This window comes from Ovis aries, chromosome 26 (genome assembly GCF_016772045.2).
Source record: "Ovis aries strain OAR_USU_Benz2616 breed Rambouillet chromosome 26, ARS-UI_Ramb_v3.0, whole genome shotgun sequence".
NCBI lineage: Eukaryota > Metazoa > Chordata > Mammalia > Artiodactyla > Bovidae > Ovis > Ovis aries.
In genome coordinates, this window is record NC_056079.1 from 2,572,156 (window position 1) to 2,584,648 (window position 12,493).

The 12,493-nt window shown below is 38.7% G+C and overlaps 1 protein-coding gene across 1 annotated transcript in view; it reads right to left on the reverse strand.

Annotated features, from left to right (window-relative positions):
* CSMD1 (CUB and Sushi multiple domains 1) overlaps nucleotides 1-12,493 on the reverse strand; it is a 2,070,567-nt gene that overhangs the window by 270,364 nt on the left and 1,787,710 nt on the right. Inside the window, exon 27 of the mRNA XM_042241416.1 lies at nucleotides 607-798. Within this exon, the coding sequence (XP_042097350.1) occupies nucleotides 607-798 (192 nt within the window). The remainder of the gene's footprint in view (nucleotides 1-606; nucleotides 799-12,493) is intronic.

The following is a 12,493-nucleotide window of genomic DNA, read 5'->3' on the forward strand; positions in this document are numbered from 1 at the left end:
GCACGCACAAGCACATATCTTGGATGTTGGTTGTTCAGATTAAGGTCTGCAACACCGTTTGTTTTCTTCTTAATAAGGTCAAACCGCAAAATTCTAGTAAATTTCAGAAAGAAGTCTTTCTTTTCATCCGTATATTGACATAAGCAGTATAATTTCTAGGTTTTAAGATTCTATTAAAAATGTACTGCTATTACAGAAAAATTATCTAAAAAGAGAACATATTCTTTATTGCATAGGCTTTGCTTAAGGGCACATTTCTATATTAAAAATGAGAACAACAATGGTAGGGTTATGAATTTTCAGCCACCCCAAATTTTAAATTAGAGTAACTTGATTGATCTGTATTTTTATAAGATTTGTTAAGGATAGGAAATTTTAGGTAAATGTCAATTACTGTACATTAAGTAAACTACTTACTTTATTTCACCTAATAAAACAAATTTTAAAGGTTTATAATAAAATTTCAATATAATCTCAGAAAACCTGAGGGTATGCAAGAAACTCTTGAGAAATACTTCTGAAGAACAATACATTTTATAGAGCAATTTTAATGATAACATGCACTCCTTCCCCAATTTAAAACTGCTATATTCCATTGCACAATACCTATGCATGTAGGAGGGTCTGGTTGCCAAAAGAATCGGTTATTCAGCTGCACACAGGTGATTTTAGCTTGCCCTTGGAGCTGGTACCCGGGGTCACACTGGAAGGTGATGGTGTCCCCAGGTTCTCTGCTGTCCCCGTAGCGGGTACCATTTTGAGGCATACCCGGGTCATTGCAGGTGGATGCGATGGATGCTAGAACAAAGGGACAACATCACATTACTGACTGGAGACGTGATCCCTACACTCTTTGATCGGCATAATGAGTTACTCGTCCACAGGTGAACATCTTTTTTTTCCCCTTAAGAATATATTCAATAACCTGCATCTTGATTATGTTTCCTTTGAACAGATGCTAGAAAAATCCTGATGAAAATTCAACCAATTATGGAAAATATTAAGGATTTATATGATGCTATGCACACACACTCATTTCCGTTTGATTTTCTCAACAATATTTTAGTGAAAATACATGCCACAATTTAAATAATTTGAGAACCCCAATCTCAAGGAAACTTGAGGAAAATAAGATAGGATATATTCTCTTTTGGTTGATGCCTTCTCTGTGACAACCAGCTAAGATGACCCAAACCCTCTTAAACCGTTTTGTCCAAAAACACCTTTAGTTCTTTAAAAATATTTTAAATTCTCCTTTAATCTAAAGAATGTTTTTACTAACCTGATAACTGTAGGATCAATAGATCTTTCTGTTCTCATTTCCCCCTCAATGCGGTTAATGTATTACAATTTTCTGCTTTCCAGTTTTCCTACTTAATCTCAGAATGACTTTAAGATCATCCATCTTTGATGTCCTAACATTTCACAATATGATGTCTATGCATGAATTGCCTTATATTTCTAAGGATATAAAAGTTTTGCAATATTATGTCTATGAATGAACCTTCCTTTATGAATCCTGCTTGGAATCCATTCAAAGTTTTAAATCTGAAGATTAAGCAACTATCTTATCAAATATCAGTTCCCTCCTATTATCTGTACTCCCTTCTTATGAATTAAAATTTGACAAATGTCTCTATCCTTTGCGTCTCTCTCTTTTTTTTTCCTTCGTGTCTCAACTTTTAATTTTTTAAAAATCTTTGTTCCATCTTCTGGGTAGTTTTTTAGACCATTTTCCTATCATAATCTTCTTTCCATCTGCATCAACTTTATTATATTATCATGTAGTTGAGTTTTACACTTCCTTTCATTGTTTCTCTGCTAGCATTTTGTTCAAACATCTTTGGCCATTTATACAGTATTTTGTTCCCTACTCATAATTTTATTCACTTTTGTTTTTTTACACCCTTACTGTCTGATCTGATAATAATTCCAATATCTCTCAGAATCTAAGGTGCCTCTGAATTTTGATTTTGCTCTTCTATTTCTGGAACTTCACCTGCAGTAATTCTTTCGAAGGTGCATATATGCAGAGGGGATTCTCACTTGACTTTCCCATGTGCCTGGAGCAAGAGAAGCTTTCTACCTCTTTGAAATAAAGTCTCTGCTGAGGCATTATGGACCACAGAGATGGCACAAATTCGTCTATGAGCTAGTTTGAAACCTGCTTGTGGTTGTGGTTATGAATTCTCTGTCCCTGTGTCTATTTCTATACCTGTATCTATATCCAGATCTGCCCATCCATCTGTCTATATGTCTTTACCATCTAACTTTTCTCCCTTCTAGTGACAGCAGACCTCTCTTTGGAGTTCTGCTGCTGCTGCTGCTAAGTTGCTTCAGTTGTATCCGACTCTGTGCGACCCCATAGAGGGCAGCCCACCAGGCTCCCCTGTCCCTGGGATTCTCCAGGCAAGAACACTGGAGTGGGTTGCCATTTCCTTCTTGGAGTTCTAGCAGTGTGTAAACGGATCTGATTATATTTCCAATATTGAAAAGCTCTCAGATGTTTCTTCCTATCTTTTCAGCCCACAGACTCTCAGAAATGAAATTCAGTCTCACTAGGGTCCTACTGACAGATGCTTTCAGGGGAAAGTAAAGTGGGAAAGTCACCCAGTCATGTTCAACTTTTTGCAACCCCATGGACTATAGCCTACCAGGCTCCTCTGTCCATGGAATTCTCCAAACAAGAGCACTGGAGTGGGTTGCCATTCCCTTCTCCAGGGGATTTTCCTGACCCAGAGATCTAACCTGGGTTTGCTCCCAGGACAAAGCCAACCCCTTAATCTCATGGCCTTTCTGCATCTCACATTACTTTGGTGACTCTGAGGATCCCTTATTGTCCTGCATTTTCAGTGATACATTTTAAAAAGCTAAACTTAATCATATCCAACACGTCTGGCATATTTTCAGTGGCTATGTTTCCAGAGAACTTACTTTACTGTCATACTGGGCCTTGCAGACCCTCCAATTCAGTTCTATCTTGATCCCACTACATGAAGGCTGGCTTATCACGCCTGTCATCATTGCCATCATAATTATTAGTGTTTTGAGTAGGAGAATTTTACTTGAAGGAGAGTTCTCAATAAGTATCAAAAAAGTAGGTTTTTCAATGGGAAGAGAGCAGGAAATGCTGAGTCAGAGCCACTGAGGAAGATTCTCTCAGTTCCCACTCTCATCAGCTGCAAAGATCAGCAGGCGAGGCAGAAAGCAAGCGCATCTCCTTGAAAGAAGACCAGCTCAGCAGTGGAATGCAGAACGGACTGAGGACACAAAGCTGCTAGCTAGGATGCCAGGAGTGCCACATCCATAACCCACAGCTCTTTACAATCGAGAAGAGGAACTAGAGAATTGAAGCGCCAGAATCAAAGCCCGTTGTGGCCATCACCTAGGCAACACAATGGTGCTTCCATGGAACTAGTATTTTGCAAGCGATCAATCTCGAGTTTACTATTTGAGCAACTAAAGAATCTAACTGTGCTCTATTGTTGCTGAGATTTCTCTGGGCTTCAGGAGAAAGACATAAGCAAATCCTATTGTACCTTTTCAATCTTGTCCATTGGACTAAATTTCACATCTCTGAAAGAAACTTCATTCTTTACTCAAGCAAGTGGTCACATGGATGATTACATACTCATTTCCAAGTGAGAATTAATTTAATATAGCATTATAATAATTTAAAAATAAATACTTAGTATTAAAAGTTAATTGTCTATTAAGGAAAGAGATCAACCCAGTCAATCCTAAAGGAAATCAACCCTGAATATTCACTGGAAAACTGGTGCTAAAGCTGAAGCTCCAATACTTTGGCCGCCTGATGTGAAGAGCTGACTCACTGAAAAAGACCCTGATGCTGGGGAAGATTGAGTGCAGGAGGAAAAGGGTCAACAGAGGAGACGGCTGGATGGCTTCATTGACTCAATGGACATGAGTTTTGAGCAAACTTCAGGAGATAGCAAAGTATAGGGAAGCCTGGCTTGCTGTAGCCCATGGGGTTGCAAAGAGCTAGACGTGACTTGGCTGACACGCCAAGACATAACTTGGCAACAACAGCTCTTAGTAAATATCCATAGTAATACTTCTATGATAAACAAGTACATAGTACTAAAATAATTTAAAAATAAATCATTAGAAAAAAAGCCAGGAGATCATTTATGAGTCTCATTGTAATTTTTTAAAAGAGATATGATTTTATTACTTCTCTTTCCAAATTTTTATTCAATATTCATTAAAAGCAAAAGCAGATTACTCAGTAAAGAAGCTTTACACAAAGATGCACAGATTTTGTGCATAAGAAGAATTTCAAAAGACACATGAGTTTGCATGATGAGTGTTCTGCACAACACTTTTCTGTAGGTTATTAATAGGTGTCTGGTCTAATCACACTAACAAATACCACATCCTCCAACTCTCTCTTGTAGATCTCCATTGTATATCAGGGATTAAAGGCTCAGAGAATAAAGAAACTTAAAAAAACAATGTAATACAGTGTATTCTAAATAAATGTAATTATAGAGCATGTTTTCTCCATAGACTTCTTCAAATCCTCCCAAATAAAGATCCACAGAATATCAGTATATAAAACAGTGGCTTGCACTAAGGGTTATATATCCTTTAATGGGATGAAATTTAATTCAGTTTTGAAAGAGTTTTCTACTTCGAAAGCAAATTTTCACTCTGAATATCTGTAATAACAATAATAGAGCATGGCATTAAAAATGTATGTACTCATGTAGCTCATATTGTATGAACTATAGCATCTATATACTCAACCGGAAAATCAACAAAAGGCATAAAAAACAGAAATACAGCATCTGCATAATCAGCTAAACTTCTGCCAATTACATGAAAAGGGAATTGTAGTAAAATGGCTCTACACCTGGGCTTAGTGGGGAGGTCTGCATATGGCTTGTGTTTCTTCAAAACCTGAGATTTCCAATAAATGGATCATGAAGGCTTAGCTGAATTGAACTCCAAACTCTTACTCTTCCCTTTTAGAATTACAAAATAAAAATAAAACGTTCCTAGGGTACTCTAGATTGGATTAAAAATAAAAAAAAAACAAACAATGAGATGACATGAGGAAAAAACAAACAATTTAAAACAATGCACTGGGGAATATATTGGCTGTTTTTTGTTTGTTTGTTTGTTTTTTTAATAAACACCGTTTTATTTTCTCCAGTTACGCATTGTGGAAAAATGCTTTCTGGTAATGACAGTAAAGCTTCTTTGGAGACTAATATGAGAGCCTCCAACCAACTACATTTCTTTGGAGCCAGAAATTGCTTTTCCACCTTCAGGGTCACACAGAGTCATGGATGCGGCATACACGCATTTCCTTTTCATGACTGCATTCTTTTATGCGCCGTATGTTTCTTTCACTCAGTTTTGTCTTTTTTTTTTTTTCATCAAACAGGATTTGAATGACTGAATCTTTCCAGTTTTTATTTTCCATAAAAAGGGAAACAATATTTTTAGTTGCATCAGTCTTATCCTCCTATCACCTGAGAAGAACAAGATACTATTCCTGAGGTGTATACATTGTGTTTTTCAATTTCCCCAGGCAGGGGTTCTCTAGAATGTTTCAAGTCATCTAGAATCTTCCACAAGCCTAGTGGGATCTAAGAGATATCTCCACTCCTTGCCCCCTGAATCTAGAACCACTCCAATAGGCTTGAGTGACCCAAAACTGTGATTCTCTTGGCATAAAAGCCAGGGACCTGACATTTTGTTTGTACAAGGCAGCAGTGATGATGTAGAACTACTGAATCACAAGAAATACAGCGGACTCGAATTTATTCCCAAATGGTTAAAGTTGTTTTTGACACTGGAGACTGTATAGAATATATGCATTCAAAAATAATATGCAAAGTTGTGTTCTCTTTCTATCCTAACTAAAAAAAATCGAGCATTTGGACCATGTCCTGTTAAAGGTGTCAAGTCCGCTTGCTTTTAAAAAAAAAAAAAAATTAAACATCACTTAAAAGTATATTTACTGACTGGTTATTCATTGACAGATGCAAAGTCTGCTTTGTGTACATTTATTATCTTAAAATACCCTTTCATAATGTACCAGAGAGAATGCTCACCACGTACATGGAAAAGCACACACAGTGACCACAGTATGCTTCTCATCAGAGGCAGACATATTCTAATCTTCAGATCTTAACCTGCGTATTAAGAGCACCTGTTCTTGGGTTAAGAAAGCTGAATGAATTCTCTGTGCAAGTGTCAGGTTACCATTTTCTCTGAAAAGTTGCTCTTTGGGTTAGATCATAGCACAGAAGAGAGAAATCTCCTTCTGGAGGGCCGCTGACTGTGTTTGACAGGATAAACATGAGCTGGCCACCAGAACCCCATCAAGTGTGCATTAGTGCTTCAGCAGCTGGAAAAGGTTTGGAAAACACACAGGAAAGAGGAACCTCAATTCATTTAATGCAGTCTTTCCACTCAATCCCAGGCTCCACATTAAAGAAAGAACGTGGGTCCAAATTCTACCAAGGTCCACTAATTCGGTCTACATTCCTCCTCTCCCACCTGACAACATCAAAGTGCTTCAGGAACTGGAGACACAGAGTTTTCTAAGATCTTCCAAGGTCAAGAACAGAAGTGATGGCTGCTCAAAGTGATGGATGCACATTTCACAAATCCCTCTTCGTGGATTTCAAAAGTAACACACGGCACTGGGGAAAGAGCCAGCCTTGATGCAAGCCTCACATCTTCCACAGAAGTTAATTCATGGTTGATCACAGCTTTAAATACAGAATGTAAAACCATAAAACTTTCAGAAAAATGTCTAGGAGAAAAATCTTGAGGAGTTAGGGCTAGGCAAGGACATGGCAACAACAGCATGATCTATAAAAGCAAAAATTAATAAACTAAACTTCAAAATTAAAAACTTTTTTTTCCCAAAAAAAGATTTTGTTAAGAAGATGGATAGACAATATGAAGACAAAGAAAAGCAGTTTAAAATTCACATATCTGACAAAAGACTAGCATCTAAAATATATCAAGTATTCTGAAGATGCAAAAAAATAAAATGAAAACATGAAAATATTCAACCAGAAAATGAACAAAAGACATGAAAACACGTGTCCCTGAAGAGAATGTACAGATGGCAAATAAATATGTAATAAGATGCTCAAGATCACCGGCCATTCGGGAATTGAAAAGAGATGTCACTGCACACATTAGCGCAGCTAATTATATCATATAAACAGACCACATCAAATACTGGTGAGGATACAGAGAAAAGGAGTCACTTATACCTTGTTGGTAGAAATGTAAAATGGTCCAGGCCCTCTGGACAATCATTTGGCCATTAAAATCTAAACATTCCATTGCCATTCAGCCCAGAAATTACACTTCTGTACATTTATCCTGGATAAATGAAAGCCTAGGTTCACACAAAAACTTGTACATGAATGTTTATGGCAGCTCCATTCATAATGGTCCCAAGCTAGAAACAAGCTAAATGTCCTTCCGTGAGTGAATGATTAGACAAACTGGCACGTCCAGTCAATGGAATATTCCTCAGCCACATACAGGGATGAACCCAGGGAACACACTGCAGCCCCAGTGAATCTCCTCAGCACTAAACTGAGAGAAAAAGTCTCCTGAGAGACTACATCCTACACGATTCCTTTCGTATGATGTTCTGGGAATGGCAGAGTTATGGAAGTGGAGGGCACATTTGAGATTGCCAGGAGGCATCAGGAGGGCAGTGGGTGGCTGAAAGGACATCCTGCGGAACCTTTGGGGGATAGATGTTCTGCCTGTTGACTGGCCATTGTTGACAGCCTGGCTGTGATGTGTGCACTAGTTCTGCAGGTTACCCTGGGAGGAACTTCCTAAGGGTCCACGGAATCTGTTTTACTTCTTACATGGGCATGTGAATTTACAAGAATTTTTAAAGAAAAAGTTTAATTTAAAAATTTGTGTAGGGACTTCCTTGGTGGTCCAGCGGTTAAGAATTTGCCTTCCAATGAAGGGAGAATGGGTTCAATCCCTGGGCAGGGAACTAAGATTTCACATGCCACAGGGCAACTAACGCCAAATGCTCCAGAGCCTGTGTGCGAAAACTAGAGAGCCTGCATGCTGCAACAAGAGATAGGACCCTGTGCCGCAATAAGCACCGAGTGCAGAAGAGAGAAAGATTTATATATACACAAGCTTATTTGTATACATATATATATACACATGCATATATGCCTGGATTTTAGTATTCACTTGAATTATATAAAATGAGTATAAATCATTTTATATTTAAAATTATTTTTGTGTAGGTATATATATACGTATGTGATTAGCTCCTCAGTCATCTGACTCTTTGCAACCCCATGGACTGTAGCCCACCAGGCTCCTCTGTTCACAGGATTCTCCAGGCAAGAATACTGGAGTGGGTTGCCATCCCCACCTCCAGGGGTTCCCGACCCAGGGATTGAACCTGAGTCTCCCACACTGCAAGTGGATTCTTCACCCACTGAGCCACCAAGGAAATTCCATGTAGGTATATACTCATGTTTAATTTCAAAACTTGAAGGGATGAAGCATTAGGATTCAATATAGGAATTGTATATTTCTGCATACTTCTTCATGCAGAAAGCAATGTGGGCTTCAGGATTGTGAAATGATGGGTGGATATTGGCAAATCTGAAGTTGCAGACTATATATTGTCAGTTTAACCAACTCCTGGGGATAATGACTATTTCAGAATTTTTAAAAAATATACTAAATCAAGCAAAAGTCCTTTCAAGTTAACACAATTACTACTTACTGAGAGGCTTCATTAATGCTATTACTGTGAGCCACAGGGAAGGAAAATAAATTTAAGGCCAAGATTCTTCAGATGGCATCACTGACTTGACGGACATGAGTTTGATCGAGCTCCCAGAGTTGGTGATGGACAGTGAAACCTGGTGTGCTGTAGCCCATGGGGTCGCAAAGAGTTGGACATGACTGAGCAACTGAATTGAACTGATTCTTAAGATAGATACCTTGAAACCTCAGAATGCATGAAAGATTTTACTTTGTCAGTGAAAGCACAGGTATTAAAACACTTGACAGAAGGGTGACATTATTATAAGAAAACATTAAATACCTTTTATAATCTGCTACTCAAATGTCCTCTGTAACAATGTTTCAAAAGTGGAACATTTGCTTTCATGGTCTTTGTACTGAATAAGCACTTAATAGCTATGAAAATATGTCATTAAAGTAGACTATCAAACGTAGTGTAAATTGAATCCTACAATTAAAAAAAAAAAACTTCAACATGCAACAGAAATAAATCAATCACTTTGATTTTCCACAATGCAGAATGTGAATTCCATTAAAGTAAAAAAACCCGAGTCCCATATTTCATGCTAATTAAATCAAAATATAATAATCCAAGAGCTATTTATATTGCAGCTATTAAACGAGATGATAAATCCCCCTACACTACAGATTTTCATTTTCAAATTCAGAAGTCACTTACTTTCTTGTAACAATTGACCTTGTACCATTTCTGCTGCTTATAGTAGGGTCTGAGTCTACTATGTTTATATTATAACACTGGCTATTTTTTAATTTTGCAAGCCCCATCACGACAACAAGGCAGCGGTCCATGAAGAGATCGCTGGTCATAGCAAGCATCCTTTTTCAACAACACAAGAGATGACTTTACACACGGACATCACCAAATGGTCAACACTGAGACAAAATTGATTACATTCTTTGCAGCCAAAGATGAAAGTGAAAAAGCTGGCTTAAAACTCAACATTAAGAAAACTAAGATCACAGCATCTGGTCCCATCATTGCATGGCAAATAGATGAGGAAACAATGGAAACAGTGAGAGATTTTATTTTCTTGGGCTCCAAAATCACTACAGATTGTGACTGGAGCGGTGAAATCAAAAGATGCCGTACTAGTTTGCACTCCAACCAACAGTGTAAGAGGGTTCCCTTTACTCCACACCCTCTCCAGCATTTATTGCTTGTAGACTTTTAGATCACAGCCATTCTGACTGGTGTGAAATGGTACCTCATTGTGGTCTTGACTTGCATTTCTCTGATAATGAGTGATGTTGAACATCTTTTCATATGTTTGTTAGCCATCTGTATGTCTTCTTTGGAGAAGTGTCTATTTAGTTCTTTGGCCCATTTTTTGATTGGGTCATTTATTTTTCTGGAATTGAGCTGCAGGAGTTGCTTGTATATTTTTGAGATTAGTTGTTTGTCAGTTGCTTCATTTGCTATTATTTTCTCCCATTCTGAAGACTGTCTTTTCACCTTGCTTATGGAAATGGAGGGCACATTAGAGATTGCCAGGAGGCATCAGGAGGGCAGTGGGTGGCTGAAAGGACATCTTGAGGAACCTTTGGGGGATAGATGTTCTGCCTGTTGACTGGCCATTGTTGACAGCCTGGCTGTGATGTGTGCACTAGTTCTACAGGTTACCACTTGAGAAAAGGGAACCCTCTTACTCTGTTGCTGGGAATGCAAACTAGTACAGCCACTATGGAGAACAGTGTGGAGATTCCTTAAAAAACTGGAAATAGAACTGCCTTATGACCCAGCAATCCCACGCTGGGCATACACACCGAGGAAACCAGAATTGAAAGAGACACGTGTACCCCAATGTTCGTTCCAGCACTGTTTATAATAGCCAGGACATGGAAGCAACCTAGATGTCCATCAGCAGATGAATGGATAAGAAAGCTGTGGTACATATACACAATGGATTATTAATCAGACACTAAAAAGAATACATGTGAATCAGTTCTAATGAGGTGGATGCAACTGGAGCCGATTATACAGAGTGAAGTAAGCCAGAAAGAAAAACACCAATACAGTATACTAATACATATATATGGAATTTAGAAAGATGATAACCCTGTATGCGAGATAGCAAAAGAGACACAGATGTATAGAACAGACTTTTGGACTCTGTGGGAGAGGGAGAGGGTGGGATGATTTGGAACACTGAAACAGGAAACATGTATAATACCATATAAGAAACAAATCGCCAGTCTAGGTTTGATACAGGATACAGGATGCTTGGGGCTGATGCACTGGGATGACCCAGAGAGATGATATGGGGAGGGAGGTGGGAGGGGGCTTCAGGATTGGGAACTCATGTACACCCGTGGCAGATTCATGTCAATGTATGGCAAAACCAATACAGTATTGTAAAGTAAAATCAAGTAAAATTAAAAAAAAGAAAAAACTACACTGGAAATAAGGGAAAAACAAACAAAAAAGATGCTTGCTCCTTGGAAGAAAAGCTATGACCAACCTAAAGAGCATAGTAAAAAGCAGAGACATTACGTTGTCGACAAAGGTCCATCTAGTCAAAGCTATGGTTTTTCCAGTAGTCATGTATGGAAGCAACAGTTCGAACCTTGTATGAAACAACTGATTGGTTCAGGATTGAGAAAGGAGTATGACAGGGCTGTCCATTTATTTAACCTAAACACTGAACACATCATGTGGAAGGCCAGGCTGCATGAGCTACAGGCTGGAATCAGACAGGCAGGAGAAACATCAGCAACGCTAGATGTGCGTATGACACCACTCTGACGGCAGAAAGCGAAGAGCCTCTTGATGAGGATGAAGAGAGTGAAAGACGGTGACGCAGCCATGGGAGCAGAAGACGACTGCTTCTCGTCAGGAAAGCTGCGACAAACCTAGACAGTGTTTTCAAAAGCCGATCACTCTGCCGACAAAGGTCCACATAGTTAAGGCTGCCGTCTTCCCAGTGGTCGTGCACAGCTCTGAGAGCTGGACTGTAAAGAAGGCAGAGCACCAAAGAATTGATGCCTTTGCCCTCTAGTGCTCAAGAAGACTCCTGAGAATTCCTTGGACAGCAAAGAGACCAAAACAGTCAGTCTTAGGGGAAATCAACTCTGAATACTCCTTGGAAGGACTGTTGCTGAAACTGAAGCCCCACTATTTTGGTCATCTGATGTGAACAACCGACTCATTGGAAAAGACCCTGATCTGGGAAAGATTGAGGGCAGAAGGAAAAGAGGGCATCTGAGGATGAGATGGCTGGATGGCATCACTGATGCAATGAACATGAACTTGGGCAAACTTCGGGAGATGGTGAGGGACGGGAGACCTGGCGTGCTGCAGTCCATGGGGTTGCAAAGAGCTGGACGCAACTGGGTGACTACACAACAACAATTTTTTAATTAACTTGTTTTCAATGTTTCAAACTAGCTTTTAAAGTGATCTCAAAGATCCTCATAATCATTTATTGGAACTAGAACATTAGTGGGACATAATAAATGTGCAATTTAGGTGATGTCTGTTAGTCAAATAATGTTTCTCTTTCTTGCAAATAAATGTTTTAATATTTATTTGCTAGTTATAAAACTATATTTTTGAGTTCTGCATGCCACATTGTTGTTAAACATTAGGCCGTGTATGTAAAAGAATGCACTTGGAAAATTTCTAAAACATATAAGAGTATATAACAGGTTATTCGTGTTCACCACAGTATTTGAAACA